Below are 21,896 nucleotides of genomic sequence, written 5' to 3'. Positions count from 1 at the left end.
TGGAGTACATATGTTGGTTAGCAGTGCTGGTCTGTTTGTACTCAGGTGACCTATTTTTTTGAAGTGGCTATAAAAGGCAGTACAAAGTACAAATTTATACATGTTTGGGCAATAAAATCTGTAGCTGCTTTTAAACATTTCCACTACAGATGTGGGAGGATTATTCACGACCTGTATGGGTTTTATTATTGTCGCATCTTTTTCTTATAGTTACCTAAGATTATGATGCACAAGATCTTAGATAACCATTAGCACGACTCACAGCGTAGGTGGACATGACAATAAAAACAAAAGCGTGTAATACAAAAGACTTTCAAGAAGAACTTATAGTTACTGTGGTTTTGCATTTTAATTAGTTCATTTTTTGTTTTCACTTTATTTACAAGGTCTTGAATAATTAGGCCACATCTTATCTTTAAGACCTCATAGTACCATATCACCCCAACAACTTCGCTCTCAGACCACGGGCTTTCTTGTGGTCCCAAGAGTATTTAAAAGTAGAAGCCTTCAGCTTTCAGGTCTCTCTTCTTTGGAACCAGGTCCTCGCTGGGTGCTTCCCATGAGTGTTTCTTTTTCTCTGACCCTTTTTTCACTAACTGTGTTTATACACCTCTCTGCATTTAATTATTAGTTATTATTTATCTCTGGTTTTCTTCCACATTGTGTCTTTTGTCCTCTCTCCCTCCCCTCACCCCCAACGGGTCATACAGATGGCTGAGCCTGGTTCTACCAGAGGTTTCTTCCTGTTAAAAGGGAGTTTTTCTGTACCACTGTCGCCAAGTGCTTTCTCATAGATGATCGTTTGATTGTTGGGATTTTCTCTGTATTACTGTAGGGTCTTTACTCCACAATATAATAAGCACCTCGAGGCAACTGTAGCTGTGATTTGTCGCTATATAAATATTGAAAAAAAAAGTTTTACTTTCTGGAGTTGGTTTGCTTGTTTTAATTTAGTTTTTATTAGTTTTATTATTGTTGGTGGCTATTTGTCAGGGATTAAACTGCAGTGGTTCAGAACATGTATTTCTTGCCTAGAAATCAAAACATAAACAGATATATGCACCAAAGCCTCTTCAACGCCACTTCACACCAAAGAGGTTCCCAGTTTGAACCTTCCTGATCAGATCGGGCTTTTCTCTTTGGAGCTTGTTCTCCTTATGTCTGGTGATCCTGAAATTGGCCAGATATCTGGTTATCTGTCTTGCCTTTGCAGCCCAGTGATGGATTAGCAACCTGTCCGGTGTGCTACAGCTGGGATAAGCTCCAGAACCCCCACAACCCCGGTTAAATGACACTCCAGTCGCACAGGCCTAGAAACCAGTCTATGTCTTCCTGGCAACCACAACCCCGACTATTTGGCGAATGGGTGCTGGAGGTTTCTAGCAGGTTTCTCGGTGAAACTGCACCACCAAAAACTGTTTGGCCACCTGTTTTTTGCACTGAAGACGCAGCCCGTTCTCACTCCCGAGGCGTAACATGTCGACGTTTTGTCACGTCCCGCGGCGTTCCTGAGGAACGCGAAAGGAGACCTTCGGCGTTCTTATGGTACGCGGCGGGTTATGGCTGGAATCCAGTGCAATGACGCTCCCGCGGTAATAGACGTTCCAGCCCTGTATTCCAGCCCTAAACCTAACCTTATCCCTAGCCCTGACCATAACCTTATTCCTGACCTTAACCAGGACTTTAACGATGTTAAATAGCGTGTTTCTAAGCGATTTGAAGAAAAAGAGCGAACATGTGTAGATTCAGTCCGGACGGTTCTCCTATTTCCTCTTTTTTCCGAGGTCGTCATTTAGGAACGTGGTGGGTAGCCGAAAACGTAATATGGTGACGATTTGTCACCTAGCGTAAAATATTATGCTTTGGGAGTGAGAACGTGTTGGAAGACGCTGACTCATCTGCAAACACCCGCCAACTACTCACTGAGGGGTGGGTATAAATGCATGATGCAAACTAGAAATAGAGATCATTCACCTTCAAAATAAAAGTGCATTTTGAAACATGCTGGTTGTACAATTAAGCAGAACTTTTACTTTTTCAAAGTAATCCGCTAGCGACCAAGGAAGTCAAAATGAGGCTTTCAGTGCATCAACCTCTTTGACACCAGTAACCATTTGCCAACTAGTCTGGGACTACACATTTTTCAATAGAAGACTAAGTTTACTAGTGGATTACTGAGCAGTCTCTAGGCCTGTGTGACTGAGGCCTAAGTTCTTAAGAAACTGGATTGGGGACAATATTGTTTTAGTGCAGTTGTTATTTATATGTCAGTTAACTAAATGGTTTTTTACAGCTAGTTTCAGTTTAGTTTTAACCACATTCACCTTGTGAGACTAAATGTGTATGACGTAGTTCAGTTTTTATTGTATGAAAATGTGTAGTTTTAATCTAGTTTTTTTTGTGTCAGTGTTTTTTTTAATTATTATATGGAGAACATATATCAGAGGGAAGAAGTAAGAAAATCAGTGCAGGTATTACAATTAAAACACAGAACGTTTTGACTCACAGCAGAAAGGAGTTGACTCACAGTCTTGTCTACAGACTCATTAAACACATCCATCAAAGCCTTATTGGCAAGTTGTGAAACAATTTTTCCAAATTAACAACTTTCTCAATTTTTTTTCTTTTATTAGCAATTTTTTTTAGGAGTCAAATTTTTTATTTTTATTTTTAAAGATAATTTACAAGTTTTTCCATATTTATTATTTATAGTTAGGCATGAAGCATGTTTTGGGCCTTCTAGAGTGAAAGTATAACTGAGATTTACCTAAGCAAACGTAACTATTTTAAAAATAAATGGACTGACTAATTAGTGGAGGAAGCCGTCCTACTTGACATTCTGCTAAATGGAGGGGGGTAGGGGTGGAGACTGACACTTGATATTTCACAAACACTGGCTGGCAGTGGCACCAAGGAAAGCAACACACCACCAGTTTACTGGGAAAGGCTCACACTTTCATTCCGCCTACATTACATTAGCACCACACACATGCACGTCCACAGATGGCTGGTATGACTGCGCAGCGCTCTAGTATCATGCAGTTAAATTTGAATCAGTGCTACACACCAGTAGACTATCTGGAGTCAGGCAGAATATTTCAGAGGCACTTTATTTATATCAGCAAGGGGCACCACTTTTCCCACTGCTATAATTAGCCTGGGTAAATACTTAGGCCAATTACTCATAGTGCTAACAGAATAATAAAAAAGGAAACTATTCAAAAGATGAGTTCACACACCGACAGACACACAAACAGGTTGAAAGGGAACCTTTCCCTCTTATTCACTGATTTCTGGGAAACTAATAAGCAGATGGATTTACTGTAATGCAACCGAATACCTTTGAATGTTTGTCCACATTGGGCTTGTTAATTGCATGACTTAGCTGTAGCGATCTTCTCAGTTACTGAACGTCACTCTTTCTTGACCCGCAGTAAATTGAGTTTTAAGAATGTGAATGGCAGAGCTGTATATCTGTATATCTATATAGACATAAAATACACAGAACTATTTGAATGTTGAACTTTATGCATGGGAAAATTAAGCACAAAGTCAATATAAAATATAGTTGTTATTTGCATTACTTTACACAGTCCAGCTGTTATTTTAGTCCCGTGTAGATGGCAGTTAAAGTCAGTGCATGTGGAATCTCCTGGAACCAGTTTAACAACATTTCAGTGAATCCACTTTGTTCTTTACCTTAACATGCTTTCCTGAGCCTTGCTGTGTCACATAAACTAAAAAAAAATGCTTATTTGACAGCTGTTATCTTCTCTATACACTATGAGGTATAAGGCCTGGGACCTTCCATTTAAGAAACTTACCTCGGCACATTGACCTGAGCTTATGGGTGTATTATTCCATTTGTTGCCCGTGTTTATATCAGGAAGAGAGGTAGGCAACTTAGCCGGGCAGCAAGGAGACAAATGAATGTGCACATGTGGAGAGCAGGGGCTGCTGAGTTTGGGATTCGAAACGTGACATGAAATTCCAGTGTTGGCGTAAGGCACCTCGAGGGAAAAGCTCCTCTGTATGGCGTGATGACAGGGTTTTTCCTGGTGGCCTTTTCCTGATGAACAAGCTTTCAGGTTTTTCTCAGAAGGTTTAGTTGAGGAGAACAAACAAGCAGAGGTACTACGATAAAGTTTCTTGTGGCAGTCGTGATCACCCTCTGGGTGCTCTGCTGGGTAATGAGCCTCGGGATATTCCACATTGACTGTAGCTGTTGTTGTGGCTCCTTTTCCTGATATCATTGGTTTCTGGTGGGCAAAGCGCAGCAACAGGCTGCTGGAGTGACGATTTGATCTGTCTAGAGATGATGACACTTCCTTTATTTTGCTCATGTCCTCTGTTTTAGATTTTGGTTCGTCCTGTAAGGGAATATTAAACTGCACCATGTGTTTGGTGTCCCTGAACTCAGCTGAACAGCTTTCTTTTGGGAAGCGATGGCCGATTACTGCCGTGTTGGTGGACCCTTTGGAAGTCACCTCCTCATCTGTCAGTGAGTATCCATTAACAGAAGTCTGAAGAGATGACTGATTAGAGCCCTTCTCTATAGGGAGCGCAGGAAAAGCCACTGGACTTACTGGGGAAGCAGGTGGGGTGCTGCAGGGGCTCTTTGGGAATATAACTAAGGAGGAGCACCGCCTCAGGGGGACCTTGGACTTGCAGCAGTGTAGACTCCTCTCTTGGGTGGTCTTATGCTTTTCTGGTGCCTCTGGCTCGAAGATGCTGTTACTGCTACAGTAGCCGCCATCGCTGGCCATGCTGCTGCTGCACGAACCCCCGTCAGAACCCGCACACGCTCCTCCTCCTTCACCAGCTCCTGGTTCTCCATCCTCTACGCTGCCATCCACCTGTCCGCTGAGCTTTCCACAGGGCTGGAGTGAGATCTGTAGAATTCTCTTCTTATTACATCCTCCGGTGTTAACCCTGGGTATGAACACTGAAGAGTATTGATTATAAGCATAATCTGGTGACAGAGGAGTCACCTTCAAGTGGACAGAATTGTGCGCCAGACTCTCCGAGGGGCTTTGAGCTGACACACTGACTCCGCTTTCCTCACCATGGCTGCTGAGGCTTTCTGACAGAGGGTCCGTGCTGCTTCTCCTTGACGCAAAATGCAAGCGGAGCCGACGTGCCATTCGTTTAACTCTCTAATCCCTGCAGCGCCAGCGGGAGCTGCATGATCAAACTTGCTGGCTGGGAAAAGGAGAGCAAAGCAACTGCTCCAAACTCTGCTCTGTGATCACAATCATTAGGGACTGCGCATTGCCAAAATAGCTCTGGTGACAACCTACATTCCTCTCCAGGCGGACCATGGCTTTTAGTCAGGGGAGGTCAGTGGTTCTGTGTGGAGGCATGACCCAAACAGATGACCTTTGAAAACAGATTAATCTCACTGCTGAGCCCCCTTTAAAGACACGGCCGCGGAGCAGAAAGCAACACTGAGAGTTGAAGGAAAAAGCGGACCTGCTTCATAGCCTTAGCTCAGGGCTAGTTAACTGCACCCTCTGACAAATGTGTAACACCTCACATCTGCTGCTGCCACCTCACTCCTGTTTACTCCCTTGGGGAAAGAAAAAAACAACAACAACGCGGCAGTCGTCCACGCTGCATCTTCGACTAAAGCTCTGGTCAACTGTTACTTCTGCTTCAGGCCACTCACCCAAGACTTCACTTCCTGCTGCAGCTATGCTTCTTATGTTTCTGCTGCTCTGTGCCCCCACAAATATTTTTACCCACTGCTATTGAATTACAGGAAATCAAAGGGACTGACTTTCAACATAATTCTGCTTCAGAGTGAGGACTGGGTGACAAAGCTCAGCTAGCACACAATAAAAATGCCAAAGAAAATAAAAGAGCACCCAAACAAATAAAAACACTAATAAAAATGCTTTTTGATCCTCAGTGACTGAACAACCTGCTGCAAATCATCTGCTTTACTGCAGAAAATTCAACACGATAAGAGGGAGAAAGATTTGTGGGACCGCGGTGACGCGACACCAATCACTCAACACTTCATGTAACAGTCAGTACTCATCTGATTTCCTCTCCACGCCTGTTACTCTGATATTGCTCTGCCTCTAAATCGGTTTTAGCATAGTCTTTAATAGTAAGACGCCAGGCCAGGATAAAGCAATGATTCACCGGTGGACACTTCCTGCTGCGGTGGAAGTCATCACCTAAATTTTTAAGGAGCATGACAAACTGCCAGAAAAAACCCATGATTGGCCATTAATCACTCATCCAGGCAAAAGCAGCTTTAACTGATGTTGACGGTATCTAGGCCATAAGACAAGGCTGGTGACGCACACCGCACGTTCATGTTAAGTCACAGCAAAGCTGCCTGGAAATAGGCACAAGAATTTGGCATGACAGCGAAGATCATGCTTTGCATTGAAGGATAAGTTATATATTTATTTAATAAAGTCTCCAGCGAAAGTGTCTGAGGTGAGGTCATCAATAAATTGGGTCAGTGGGGTGTGGCTAGAGTAGAGGCTGGGCATCTATTAAGGTGCAGCCCTAAAGAGTTTTGATGTTTTACGATCAAACAAATCAGCAGAAAATATGGCTGAACTGATAACGTTGTCCTAGAGGAACAAGGGGCACTGACTGACATCTGACTGGGGTGTCTGAAAGTTGGTGTGTGTAAATGTGTTTTATACAACTCATCACACATGAAGTAATCAAACTTTTAGAGAGCTGAGTAGCATTTCTCAGATCTCTGTCCAAGAAAATATTGACAGGCATTTTTAATCCATCCATGCATGCATTCTGTTCTGCTTATCAGGGTCACAGGGGGGCTGGAGCCTATCCCAGCTACCCATTTTTACGGTTAGAGAAATATCATAAAGGTGATCAAACATCTGCTGCCAGTGTCCAAAAGCCAAACAAGGCGAATGACCTCTTTAAAATCTCTCAGTGAGACATGCTTTTACAGGAGACTCTTTCCGGAGTAGTGTAAAGAGCTTGGAAAGAAAGCAACTGGACTTCTTTAAGTTTATTGAAGACTTATTTGGCACCTTTCTAAATTTTAATTTCAAGGACTCACACATGAATTCATATAATTAAGCACTTTCTAACTATCACACACTGTCTTTCTCTAATGGATTTTTCTGAAGAACTTTGGGGATCAAACCACTGACCTTCTTTTTATCAGATGACCCGAATGACTGAGCAACATGTCCTGTTTTGTTCACTTATACCATTTCTGATTTACTAGAATGTTTCTACTGATAAACTTACTGCAAACCAAGATATCAACAGCTACATGTTTGAAGCTAGCTACCTGCTAATGTAATAGTGTAAGTAACTGCTACAGGTTCATTTTCCACACATGGAAGTTCACTGCAGGTTCCATTTAGGATTAGGCTTAATCCATGTATGAAAAAGCCACTGATGTAGTTTATCTTCACAGAAGAGATATATTTAGTGTACTATATAACAAATTTTAGTGATATATTAATACCTCCAGCTCCAGTCCCAGTCTGAGTATGTTTTTCTACCTGCCTGATTGGTTTGGATAAGTTTGGTTGCCTCTCAGCGTTTAGCTTTTTTTCATAGTCTTTGTAAATGTTGTTTTGCTGTAGGCTACAAAGCAGCTACCATTGTATCACTTTCTTTTACCATTTGAATCGTGCCAATTAATTCAAGTGCAGGTAACCATAGCAACTTCTGCATTCATGCTGTCTCTGGAAGTGGGGAAGGGGCTGCTGCAAAGACACACTCATGTATTTTAAGCGAGAACTGTACAGCAGCATCTGATTTACTTTTTTATGGTTTTTGTGGGTGTGTCTAGCTGCCTCTGAGATAACTGGGAACTAGATATGACCACACTGCTGTTAGATTAGATTATGGGGGTCTGCTGGCATAGCCTGGAGAAGTGATTTACTAAAGAGTTTAACCCTGTGGAGTCTGACCTCTTGCTATCAGAATATGTAATTTTACTTTTTTTAATTGTTCTCAAGAGTCTGGGTAATCAAGGCTGTGTACTATCTAAAAATCTGGCCAAAAAAACAAAGTGTCCAAATATATGCATCCATCAAAGTTTCACATTTTGTTAAAGTAAAAACTACTTTTGGTGGTGCTAGAGGACATGTCATAGTCCAAAGGAACAAAGATTTATGCTGTGGGAATAATAAATGTTTATTTATTAAACTCTCAAGAGGCTATAATTGAAAGTCTTAGCCAAAAGAATCTTATCATCCCAAGATGTGAAAGCTCACACTGTGGAAACACCATGTGGAAACAATAATCATCCAATCAACACATCTCGTATGAGACGACCAACAAAGCACGTTTCTTGCTGAGCTCTCGGTGTGCCAGAGCTGCAGACACACACACACACACACACACACACACACACACACACACACACACACACACACTTTCACAGCTCTGACACACCCTCCAAAATACTCCAACGTGTAACTGGAGCATGACAAGGCAGAACTGAGTGACTCACCCCCGTCTTTATTTTATCATGTGACTGGAAACCTGTGACATAGTGACAGGTTCCAGAAACATTCAGCCATTTAGCTGCAAACGAAAGCTCGTGTGTTGACGTTTTTTTAATGATCTAGCGACTGACTGTACCTGAAAAGTCTGAGCAAAACCCGCTGAAACATGTTGAATGTTATGGTAACAAATTTATGATGTAGAAACTCCACGATTACAAAAAGCATCACAAGACTATTAACAGTGAGGTGATTCAGATTTCACAAGAGTTAGAAATGTGAATGTAATTATCATAAACTGATGGGACTGCTGGATGGCTGCCCAATGCTTGGCTTTTTATTGACTTGTAATTCCAAGAATCTACTTTGCCGCTTCCTGGTATTGTTGGGGACCAAACTTCACCAGTGATAAAAGTCTATGAAGCTGTATACAGCTCCAGTGGGAAAGGGGCAGGTGATTCACTGATTCTACAAACTGCAAGACATGTATCGCAGTTATAAGAAATGTAGCTTAGGACACTACAAAGAATGACAACTTCTTTTGTTTACTTTCCATTATAAAAGAAAGTTAGTTATGAATGAAATATTAAATATGGAGCAGCAAAACAATCAAGAAAACAATCCAAAGCTTCCAATAAAAAAACCTGTATGAGCTTTGGAAAACCTGTTTTCCCCCAAGTGATTGCTGGAAATTGCTGGCAGCCAGTAGATGAAATTGGTCCCAAAGAGGTACATGCAGTGCTGCACATAGGAACTCCTTGCAGTTGCTTTGCTCACTAGCAGATTGCCACAGTTGCCACATGTAGTTTGCATGGACTTGCAAAAAAATTGCAGACTGCTCGCCGAGCGGTAGTAAAACTGTGAAAAGTGAGACGCAAACTAAAAAATGGAGACTGTTTGACTTCAAAGTAAAAGCTGGTCGCTCGTCAACCAGTCTCTAGGACTAAGCACTAGTAGATGTTTTTATCATTATCATTTTCTAGCCTGCTTTGTGGACACAAGTGTAGTTGGTGCTTTTTTTTAGCGGAGGATCAATGCAAATTGAACAACAGCAGCTCAAGACAAATATCTACACCAAGTCTCTGAATCCAGATTAGTCTCTGATACAATCTTGAGAACATCAACAATGTCTTCTGATATTTATTATTTGAACTTATAGACATATTATTGCTGTTTCTTGAAGGAGACAACAAGGAGAGCGACTCCAAAAGTTAATCAATTCCTACCTCTGGCAACACTTTTATAAATATGTTCATACTTTTTAAAATAATCGTAAAACCAAACCGTAAAACCAAAGCTTACCGTGGCAGATGCATAAAAGGAAACACAGGAGTTTTATTCAACGTGAAGCTAATTTGTAATACGCATGCACATCTCTCTGGTGCATGAATATAAGAGTGATAAAGAGAGTTTTCAGTTCATTTCTGCCTCTGTGAGTTGAAGTGATATTTAGTACAGTCACATAAGGACTTCTGAGCATCCATGTTGGTTCACTGCTTGACCGTGTTGACTTTGCATACAGTTACAGACTGTTAGCTGCAAAACTCAGAAGTGGTCGTGTCACTAGAGTCCGCCTGTTCGTGCGTACCTGCTTTGTATCAGCCCAGAATGAAACTGGGTCAGCAGCTTATCACATGTCCCCCTACATTTAGGCTACATCCTAAAACCTTTAACATCACTTTGCGCCAATTGTGTGATCAATAAGGAAACACTAGACGCAGGCATCGATATTCTCTTCAGTCTCCTATTCAAACTATTCAGCTGCATCCTCTCCATGCCCTTAAGATTTGCCCCTATTTACAGTCATGAATAATAAGGTATCCCAGTTTCCAACAGTACTTCAAGTGTCATGGCAAAATAAGGGCCTCTGTGTATTTGACAGGCAGACAAAGCACAGTTAACCTTGTAATGACTGGGGCATACCCTCCTCCATACAAATATGAAACATACTGTACCATTTTACGACATGCAACGGCTTCTTTGCACAGCAATAAATTTTCTTAGTCAATAAATGGGCAAAACTGAGTTGTGCAGTGTGAAAGCTGATCATTTTTTATATTCAATTTATTTAAGACGACCTTATAAAAAACCCTGCAAAAGTATTGCCTACTTTAATCAAGTTTGTTACTCTTGTGTTCTTAGAATAAATTACAAATATTTTCCTTATTATAAGATATAATTTTAAAAAAAAGTCTACTGAGCTAGTAGATCTGATCTTAATTTCAGTGGAAAATAAGGCTTTATAAGTTGCAATTTAAGACCATAAACATGATCTAAAAGTGACCTTAGGCTCCAGCAACTAGCAATTTAAGCCTATTTTACTTCTGCTGGTCAGACAGGAAATGTATATGTGCTATCTTGGGATTTGTAAATGTGTTGAACCATTACTCGAAGTTATCACTTTCTGCAGACTGGAGCCTGGTTCAAGTGTGCAGAGCATGAAAGTAAGTAAAGTAAATGCTCATTATAGGCTCAGATCGTGGTTGGACTCAGATCTAGTGGACAATGCCAAATGACAAAAACGCACTGAAGCAGATAAACTGGGAATATTACTGTTATGTTAGCACTTAATGTGATAAAATGCAGAATATATTTGCAGTAAAAAACTTTTGTTTCATTCATTGTCTGTCTTCAAATCTCATATCTGCTGACTCTCATTCACATATAAAATAAAAATGTAGTATATAATGCCACCATCTCATCTACAACCTCATTTGACTTGACCAAACACACACATATACAGATCACAGTAGGAGGTCTGTATTTGTTAGGCAAATCTGGGGAATTAAAAAAAAATTAACTAATTAATAATGTGTTAGAGACCCAGTTTACTCTTAAATGTTACCCTGATCAGTCTGTCCCATTCTAACAGGAATTATTGGGGCGCCTGTTTAGCCTACTCCACAGCTCCACGTTACACTTTAGCTCTACAATATTTGACCAGCTTTGCATTTAGACAATCCAACCACAACTAAAGAGCATAATCCCAGTACCTTTAGTAATTAAATCCCCTCCAGATATCACATTTCACGTGGATTTTACACTGTGTGTGGAAATACTGACGATAAAGATCTGCTGCTGATCTGCTCACTTATTTTCACTTATTCACATTTGTTTTCACATTTGCACTGACACACACACACACACATGGAAACCCATGCCCAAAAGCTCCTGGCAGACAATTTTTGTGCAGATGTTAATCCCAGAGGCGGTTTGAAGGTCTGCCAGGTTTTACACAGTCAGCGACCGCACTCTATAACTTTACGTGGTATGACACTTTGGTGGTTGACTTGCTGTAGTACCTAAAGTTTGCAGTAGCATAGCTTATAACGTATAGCTTGGTTGTGAATATCTCGGAGGGAGGACACTTCACCAACTGACTTGTTGCAATGCTGGCATCTAATTACAGTTTCACAAATTCAGCGAGCGCATCGGAACAACCCATTCCTTCACAAATGTTTATAAAGGCAGACTGCACATCTAGGTGCTTGATTTTATACACCTGTGGTAATGTGACTAAAAGCACCTGAATTCAAAGAATAAGATTTGTCGCCCAATGCAGTTTAGTGTAGATCATATACAGAAACAAAAATAAATAATTAAAACTAACTCACCAGCCGGTTCTCATCAAACACCTCAAACAGCAGACGATGCTTCTTGGGATCAACCTGAAACACGACAGACACTTTAAAGTCAAAGCTGCTTAATCGATCAGTACAATAACCAAGATGCGTGGACAACACTGCCAGAGTAATTCAAGCGTCACATGTTATGGCTACATTTGATTTAAATCTGATTTTGGAATCATGTTTTTCTAAGTAAGCATTGATTTGACTGATATCGCATCAGAGTACATTCGTTTTATAAAAAAACAAAAAAACATTACATGCATTTTAAAATGTGCTTAATGTGAATCACATTTCACTTACTCTGAAAAAAAATTCTTCATTCCACTTGGGGTCCAGTGTCTTCGGGTCAAATGAAAAGAGAAAAGAATAAAATAAATCAACGAGATATGAGCACGACTTCAAAAGCAGGTGTTCACGCATTTACCTTTTTGATGGTTTTGGTCTGAAGGCTTGCGATTTCTCCAGTGACAGGATCATACAGGGACAGTCTGGTATAGGGATCACTGCAAAGGAAAAACAGAGACTCATTAAGTCATTGGTCTATACAGATTCAAACAGTTATGATCTGCTTCCTGCCCTCAGCGGTTTATTCAAAACACTTAATATCAGCCTCTACCTTCAGAACGTAAGAAACATTAACGAAATTGTTCCAGCTTGACATGCTCATAATTGCAGTTTCTAATTTATTATAATTCTAGGAACTGTGCATAGAAACCACATCCATCAAAGAAACTGTATTATTCATTGCTCTCTCTTAACAAAGCATTAGTGATGCATTAAATGACGAGCGCTCCACTAGAGCGGTACTAATAGAGCAATTTTGGCCATTACGCGAACAATTAAACACGAAATGGACATAAAGACAGAAGAGTCCCAAAACAACCAACAAAATCAACAGAAGCTCTCAATTATGCGTCTTTGCTTTGTATGCCGTGCTATGTGGAAGTTAGGGGAATTATTTTCAACTTTAAAAAACTAAAAGTGGGGGTAAGGTATGAGTGAAAAGTGTTGTAGACACACTGGTTTGTGGTTCTTTGGAGGGAGTCCCAGAGTTACAACAGTACAACAAATCCCCATAAAAACCCTGAATGAGGGGTGGAAATAAGAAGGGTAGCCAGCTGTATCTAAATATTTGAGGAATGTTAACCATCAGAAAACAGAGTTTAACACTTTAAGACCTAGCATAGAACCAAGTCCGCCAGAGCTTATATTATATTTTTACATGTTGTAGTGCCATTTTTGGGAGCATTTTAAGTTGATATACATCAATACAAGCATTATAGCCCAAATTTGAATAATATGTATGCATTAAGTTCATAGTAATTACATAAATTGCAAAAAATGCAATAAACTACAAAAAAATTGAAAATCGTTTTTCTTTAACATATATTTCTAGTTAGAGAAATTTAAGAGGTTTATCCCTCAAAACTGTAAATACAAAAAAGTTGCACAAAATAGTTTCCCACCACAGGAATTTTATTTTAAGTGTCTTCATAGTTTTATTTTTGAAATACACCAATTTTTATATACTGCAGGAAAAACGAAAATAAATATTATAATGGAAATTTGCAAAAAAACCAGCATATGCATCAAAATAAACTATTTCCAGCAGTGCAATATGAGTCCTAAGCATCCCAGAAATGACACAGAAAGTCATAAAGTCAAACATAACTTTTAAAAGCACAAGTATAGGCTCATAAGGCCCTGATGGTAAAAAACTACATTTCCACAAAATAATGTCACTTCCGGTTTTGGGCAGGTCATGGCGGACATACGATAGTTCGCGCCGATGGACGTAGGAAGTGTTACAAACAGCTGATCGGATCGGCAAAGCGTGTTTCTGGAATATTATGTTTTTGTTGCTGCAAGTGCTTTTTATGCAGTTTTTGCAAAGCTATATGTGGAAGGAAACTGTGACCGAGGACAAGCTGATGGCATAAGAAGTACAACTCCTCCGGTTTCATATGCAAAAAAAATTTATTGCGCTAGCTTACATGGTTGCAGTGCTACCGGGATTTAAAAATAGTTATGCAAAATGGAGCGTGCCCGCTCCGACCGGCTTTAAAGGGTTAACTAAAGCTTTTCTGCAAATGACACAGAACAAAGTCCTTCTGTTTTTTGGAACAAATGGAGGATTTAATATGAATCAGTGATTCACAAATTCTAGTAAGCTCTGATTGTAATGTAAAGAGGAAACAGACAGGAACAAAGTGCCCCCTGTGCTCTGGAAGTTGGTGACTTAAGATTTCTTTCAAATCTGCTGTGAACATTTTTAATAATCATCGATTTATTTAAATAAATGATCACAAAGAAATTGTATGGTTGTCAAGTTGTTAGGTGTGGCTGTGTGCAGGCAGGAATAGGACCCAAGGTGCAGACTCCGGAGACGGACGTGAACTCAAAAAGGCTTTAATTAGGTACTCAAAAATATAACATAACTGAAAAAACTCAAAACAAACTTAAACTGGAGAAATGACAGAACACACAGCTAAGAAGACGGTAGATCGCGACACGGACACAGAGAAACACTGGTCTTAAATACACAGAGGGAGCAATCAGGGAATGGGTAACAGGAGGGAAACCCAGCTGGGACAAATCAGGACTGACGAGACAAAAGGAAGCGTAAACTGAACACACTAAGACAGAGACCTTCAAAGTAAAACAGGAAACACATAACAGACTCACATGCAGGCACTACAGAGGGAACAGAGACGTGGGATCAGGGCAGACACAAACACTGACTGAACACGGGGATATAGGAACTTAAGATACACATAGACGCGAACTAGACAAGGGGATGCAGGTGATAGGGGAGACAGAGCAACTAAAGAAGACAGAGACATAAGCCATAAGACAGAACTCAAAGAAACCAAAAACTAGGAAGTATAAATAATATCAAAAACTCAAAAACCCTGGGTCGACGACCCAGGCATCCTAACACAAGTAGCACATGTTGCTTTTCTCTTTAGATGTCCTGCAATGCTGCACATTAAATATGTTTGTATTTTGAATCGCTGATAAAACTAAATGAGAAATGCCAAAGAATCACACTGAGGTTTGGGGAAATTTATTTAGAAGATAAAAAACATTAGTCATATATTTCTAAAACAGTGGATTAGTCTAATCAATCAAACTGGAGAACAACCTGTAACTCTTCTGATTTTAAAGGTTCAGGCTTCTAATTCTGCTACAAGTGTGTGTGATTTTTTAAAGTTTACGACAGTTGATAATCCTATTTCTAATTTCATAAAGGAAGAGCTCTGAAGGTCATGTGGTATGTGGTTAGATTGCAAAACACATTAGTGACAATGCCCTGACCCCTGAGTCTCAGACTTTTCCAACACTTCCTGTGTTGGAAAACAGTGGCTGTATTAAGAATGCCCACTTAAGGCACAGGTGAAATTATGTTGTTGTTGTTTGAGCAAACTGGCATGAAAAACAGACCATGTTCCTTCAGCTTACCTGGCTCCAAGAATATCCTTTTTGGCCAGTCCAATTCCAGCAATGACTTTCACCTTCAGGATTCTGTTATCCTCCTGAATCAACAAAATAAAATAAAACAAGTCTATTTACAGTACAGTAAGATACAAATAGGGACAGAGACTGCATACAGCCTATAGCTTTGACTTCTGCTGCACATATGTACACACACAGGCAATATTACTCAGTAATCATAGTTTTCTGACTTTTTATTTATTTTTAACTTGTGTCTTGTTTGCACACTGTGGGTCGAGAGTGTAATGATATTACACTCCTGTGCGTGTCCTGTAAACATGGCAGAACTGACTTTGACTTCAGTCCAGTCCAGAGTTATCCTAAACTGGATAAGCAGAAGAAAACAAATGGATGGATGCATGGATGGATGAGGACAAGCATGAGGCGACTTAGGTGTATTTGATTATTAAGACTGAGCTATCTGTGTCGCTGAGTCAAGAGTTTGGATTGTAACACTGGACCTAAACTTCTTAAATCTTCCACCTGCCCAGTTTATAATAACTCTAAAACTAATGAACACTAAACTGACACTCACCTTTTCATACAACACAAACTAAACAGAAAACCCACAAAAAGCACTCTTATTATAGCTTCATAATATAGTAATAATCTGCGCATGGGCAGTCTACTGTATACCGATGACTTGTATGACAACAGGTGTCCAATAAGTGATAAAAGGCAATAATAAGAGTGTACCAGCACTGATGCAGTGTGGCTTCAGTCTGATCGTTACCACATGCATGCACGCACACAGCTCGCCGTGCAAGCACGCATGCAGTGGTCTCAGGGTGATGTAACATCCTCACAACACTTGGCTCTTGTGCCCCATTTTTACCGTAAAATCAGTGAATCATCGGGAGATTTCGCAACCTGTCACACTGACCCGAGCTCCTTACTCTGCATTCCCCGTTTTGCTTTCTTGTCCTTCTCTGAATCTTTTCACAGACATCTGCTGCTTCGGTAGAGCTCAGTTTTGTTTGTTTGTTTGTTTTGTTTTGTTTATCTTGAGCAAACACAAAAGGCGTTGACAGCCCAGGAGACGACGGGTTTCCTGCCCACGAAAAACAAAAGCTCTATTATTTTCAAGGCTCCTCTAACACTGCCTGGCAGTAGTTGGGAGATTTTCAAACTACATCGATTGTCTGCTAATAGGTAACACATTTATCTGGCGGAGACGAAACTCCGAAGCGAACAGACGCGGTAAGTTAGGGAGAGTTAGCTCGCTAACTCGACGCTCCGGTTAGTTTCTAGGTTAGCTGCCGTTGGTTAGCTGGCTAACGACAGCGGCCTCGTTTATAAACCCCCCCAAGTTTACCTCATCTGTCTGAAGTCCTGAGATCTGTGAAGAAACTGAAGCCATAATAGTATCCTCGCCCTTCTTCCTCCCACACAGCGACAAGAAGAGGAAGAAGAAGAAGGAGGTGGCGGTGCGACAGTCAGTGCTCCGCAAAGGTGTGCTTTTCCACTCCGCTGTAAGTGAGGTACTCCCTCCGTGTGTTTACCCTGCTGGATGGCGTGAAACTAACCTACTGATAAAGCTGTGACACCTTCGTCACTCTGTATCCATCCTCCTCCTCCGCCTTCTATTCCTCCTCCTCCTCATGCTTCCTCTTCCTCTCTGGGTCCCCCTGTCACAGCCTGAGGAAACCCAGAGGGAGCTTCCTAGAGATCGATGTAATGTCACAGTGCGTGCGTTATCTAAAAGAAACCATACATGTTTATTACAACGTAAATGAGACAGGCATTAAACAGGTTGGTCGCACTGATAGAGAGTAAAAAGCACATATTTGAGTGTTATGAAACAAAGATAATATATTCAATTAACCCGATTAAAAAAAAATTAGTTTAGTTTTGAGTTTAGTTTTTTCCCAAGGGTTTCCACTTCCCCATTTCAGTTTGAAAAGTTTAACTTTAGTTTCGTTTTAAAGCCCTACTTTCTCTGACAGTACTATCTGAACACTCTTAGGCAAGCTTTGTTGTAATTTCTTTAAGTAGTCTTCAGGAAGCACGTTGAGCTACTGTTGTGATTTGGCGCATTTCTGTATCATACAAAAAGATTGGTGTAATTGCGCTTCTTTTGATTGTGATTAAACTTCTTTACACTGACAGAAAGATGATTTCACTGGTCAGTGCTGTAGACAGTCACTGTTGTACCTCTATCCTGACCTCCTCCATACACATTAACAACAGTTCGAACCAAAAACTTTGCATTTATCACTCTGTAAGAAGTGTTTCTGTCATGGTCCGGGTGAATACGGGGTGTTTCCACTCTGCTGGGCTCCACCTTCAGACGGAGACTCCAATCAGCTTCCACACCTGGTTCCAATCAAGTCACCTGCATATAAGACCAGCGTTCACGACAGACCCCTGCCAGATCTTCTGCTAACACATGTTAGTGCTAGGCCGCCAAGCCCTTGCGAGAACTCTGGATTACTGTTTTTTCTCCTCACCGTGTTTTCTTTCCTTTTTCGCCATAGGACCCATCTGCCTGCCTCCCTGCTCAGCTCCCCACTCCAAGCCTATTCTGGATCTGCTTTGGACACTCCTCACCCGGAACCCCCTGGACACTCCCTCCTCGATTGACACCCCAAATCTGCAACGCTGACTTCCCACCTCCCTCCAAGCCGCTGACCCCTTTCTCCATTCCCCGGATCCCTCTGTGGAATCCAGCCCTCAGAGTTTCTCGTTCACAGTCTTGCCTCACAGTTTTCCGCTCATAGCTTTCACAGTTCATAGCATGCATAGGTTATAGCATTCTTAGTTTTCTGTTTTGTAACTTCGCTCAGCTCTGTAAATAAACTCTGTGCTCACGCCCGTTTTGCCTCCCTCTGTGTCTGCATTTGAGTCACACCCACTGCCTGGCCCTCTCGGCCGTAACAGTTTCCACAAGGACAGGGCTTTTACATAATGTCCACCTGCTGTGAGATAACATTTTAAGCCTGACACTTCTTGTTTTGTCCTACATATGTCCAGCTTTCTCCATTTTTTAAGGACAAAATGCACACCATGCCAAGATATGAAGCTTTCAGCTAATAGATCTTTGGGATTCACCTTGTTGGTAAAAAAAAAAACAAACAAACAAAAAACAAACAAACTATTTTTTTATCTGTCAAACGGTGTGATTTTTCTTTGATTCAACTACAGAAATGGAAACAAATGATGTGTTTTGTGATAAGGTGCTTATAACAAAGTGCCTAAAGATAGAATTTTAAATTTATTCTTTGCTAAATTGTCTGTTATGTCTAGACACAACATTTTTTTAATGTCAGAATGATTCATAGGTTACTGTTAAGTGGCTTAACAAACAATAACGGCAACAACAAACATTCCTCTACAATTTATCAGGTACAAGGACCGCACCGGAAGTGAGTGAAAAAGCAGCCAATTTCCAAAAAAAAGCTCCAAAAAGCCTGAGAGCACCTTAAAATAATTCCAAGAAAGTTGATGTGGTGCAAGACCTTTCCACAGTATTGTACGGTAGTTCTAGATTTTAGTTTAGGTGTAGTTACCTATAACACTTATACAACACCAATAAAACTCCAATACAAATACAAATGCACGTGAACGCAATTATAAAAGCATAAACTGTAAGATCAGCGACACTGCTTAAGATTATAACATCACAATAAAGGAAATTTACAGATGAAGAGGTGGAAGGAGTAATCTGTTAGACACCCATGGAAAAATACTACAAGAGTGGTGACTCGGTGTCACATGGCATGTTGAGCTGCTCTGCATTTTTATCCGATTCTTCCCAAATTATTTTGACAGTGTCTCACATGTTTATAGGGCTGTTAAACTAATTTTAGTGCAGGAGTTATATGGCGTCAAATTTGATCAATTGTAAAATACATAATTAAAAAAAACAGCTTTTCACTTCTTCATTTTAGTGAAAGTACATTCTGAAAACATTCACATTTAATGAGTCAAACTGATCCAAAATGATGAACAACCTGAGACGTTTTAAGAAAAAGCTATTTCTTTTTGGGCTTTTTAGCCTTTATTGAAACAAGAAACTTACAGTAAATGGCTTCAGGGTTGACTCTAACGCAGGTTTCTGCAATATTCTTATCACATTTGGTCACCTGCTCAACCTGGTGGGCTATACCGACGCCCAGGAAAAGCTTTATAACTACATGTCTCAGTTTTTCCACATTCACTGATTTGCTTTCATCATGTGAACATTTACAGATCCAGAAAGCCACAAAAAACATCACATGTAGAGTTTTTATAACTAAGCAATTAATTGCTTGCTGTTGTTGTTGTTGTTTTGTTTTTGTTGTTATTTTTAGAAGTAATTAATGATTTCACTTCATGTTTGAGATGAAGTCTAAACATGCTTAAAAGTCAAAACATCCACTACAATGATACTAATACACAATTAAATATGAAATAAATATAAATTTAAAAAAGCTTAAAAATGTTGTACACTTGCCTTTATTTAATTTGAATGAGGAGAGAAAATAAAAATGTAGGCAGATGTAAACATTTTAGGAATGTAAACCATCTATAACACAAAGTTTAACTCAAGTTCCTTCTTTTTTCAACACAGAAAAAGTCCTTCTGTGTTTTTTGGAGACTGGAGGACGTGGCACAATCTTCCAGCCCTGAACGTCCCCAAGGTCAAACCGTGCAAAAAACTCAAGGGCCATATCTCAGGCTCTACAGGCCTCACTTAGCGTGTTAAATAAATGGAACAATGTGACAAAAGTGGAGATGTTTGGGCATAATTCACAGTATCACATTTGGTGAAAACTAAACATAGCATATCAGCACAAATGCCAACACACTGGTGAAGGGCAATGATTTGGGCTTGTTTCACAGTCACAGAGCCAGGGCAGTTTGGAGTCACTGAACTCCCCTGTATGCCAAAGTATTTTAAAGTTAAATGTGAGGCCGTCTGTCTGCTAAACCTTTGTCCACATTGTGTCATGCAACAGGACAATGATTCCAAGCACAGCAGCAAATCTGCATCAGAATGGCTGAAAAACAAAAGAACTAATGGCTCAGTTAAAGCTTCATCCTGATTGAAATGCTGTGGCGGGACCTTAAGAAAGCTGTGAATGAACAAATTCCTGCAAAAATCAATGAACTGAAGCTTTGTTATTAAGAAGAGTGACCCAAAATTCCTTCACAATGATGTCAGAGACCGATAAAGTCATACAGGAAACAGTTACTCCAAGTTACTGCTGCTAAAGGTGGCTCTACGCGCTGCTGAATCTGAGGCTGTAGCTGTCAAAACGTGTCAAAACTGGAACTGATCAGTGAATCACAAATTCCCGTATTCACCTCTTCACAGAAATAATCAAGATTTTGTTTCTCACTTTTCAAATGTGAGGATTTGTTGTTTTTCCTTTTTTGTGTGTGTATCAATGTAATGTAATTTATATATATTTGGGTTGTAACATTGCAACAAGCTCTTTGTTGTGTTGTTGTATTTTCTAAAAGTGCTACACAAATTAAGTTCATTGTGATAAAATGCAGTATATTTGTCGATGCCATGCCTTTAACCTGCATAGTTTTTTTTTATTTATATCAAAATTTCATGTGTCCTGCATTGTCCCACACAAACATGCCCTTTGCCCCACATTTAGTTTGTTGGGGTCCGGTCAGCCCACACCTTATGCAGACGCTGCTTCAGTTTTTGATATGCATTTGTAATTGTACCCTGTTAAATGCGTTTATAAGCTGTTGTAATCACAGCTTATATAATGTACAAAAGAACTTATGGCTCAGTTACCATGTGGCTCTCCTTCCTGAGACACAAGTTTCCTCGCACTAAACAATAAAACATTCACGGCCTCATCACTCTTGCAGTCACACAGCTACTGTACACATGCCTTGGTTTGTTTAAGTTCTTTCTTTGTGTTTCTTTCATTGAAAAGAAACCATTTGCATTCATCAAGCCAGTTCTCGTGGCTGTGCCACCCGATTTGTGACAAGTGGGGACCCGTCCAATAAATCTAATTTCCTGGGTGTGTCACATTTCTTTTTATAACTAAAGAACAGCTTACATTCACCTAAAAATCGCCAAGGTTGGAAAAATGTCTTTGTCCCACAGAAGAGTCTTTAAAAAATAGATAAGCCTAAACTTGTTTAGTACATTGAATTCAGCCGTGGTGGACACTGAGCAGAGGGAATGCACATGCTCAGTCTCAACCGCCTGATGTTGATATTATGCTTTATGGTTAGGGTATGTGTCTTTTTATGTAAGCTTTTATTGTTTTGTTGGATGCATGTATGCATGCATGTGGAGCCTGTTATAGTCAGTAAAGATAATAGCCATAATATATATACATATATATATATATAT

At 40.2% G+C, this 21,896-nt stretch overlaps 1 protein-coding gene across 2 annotated transcripts in view; it reads right to left on the bottom strand.

The window, feature by feature from the left end:
• The window catches only part of nedd4a (NEDD4 E3 ubiquitin protein ligase a), a 41,501-nt gene extending 24,546 nt beyond the window's left edge, over nt 1-16,955 (bottom strand). The window contains exons 1-5 of one of the 2 annotated variants that reach the window (XM_026169125.1): nt 16,899-16,955; nt 15,551-15,624; nt 12,513-12,591; nt 12,389-12,427; nt 12,074-12,127 (exon numbers count right to left, since the gene is read on the bottom strand). In XM_026169125.1, coding sequence (XP_026024910.1) covers nt 12,074-12,127; nt 12,389-12,427; nt 12,513-12,591; nt 15,551-15,624; nt 16,899-16,943 — 291 coding nt within the window. In that variant the 5' untranslated portion in view covers nt 16,944-16,955. Of the gene's footprint in view, nt 1-3,824; nt 5,849-12,073; nt 12,128-12,388; nt 12,428-12,512; nt 12,592-15,550; nt 15,625-16,898 lie in introns of those variants that run through there. The other variant, XM_026169116.1, reaches the window with a different exon arrangement.
• Between the last annotated feature and the right edge of the window lie 4,941 nt (nt 16,956-21,896).

This window comes from Astatotilapia calliptera, chromosome 1 (assembly GCF_900246225.1).
Source record: "Astatotilapia calliptera chromosome 1, fAstCal1.2, whole genome shotgun sequence".
NCBI classification, from domain to species: domain Eukaryota; kingdom Metazoa; phylum Chordata; class Actinopteri; order Cichliformes; family Cichlidae; genus Astatotilapia; species Astatotilapia calliptera.
This window is presented reverse-complemented; position numbering and strand designations above follow the sequence as displayed.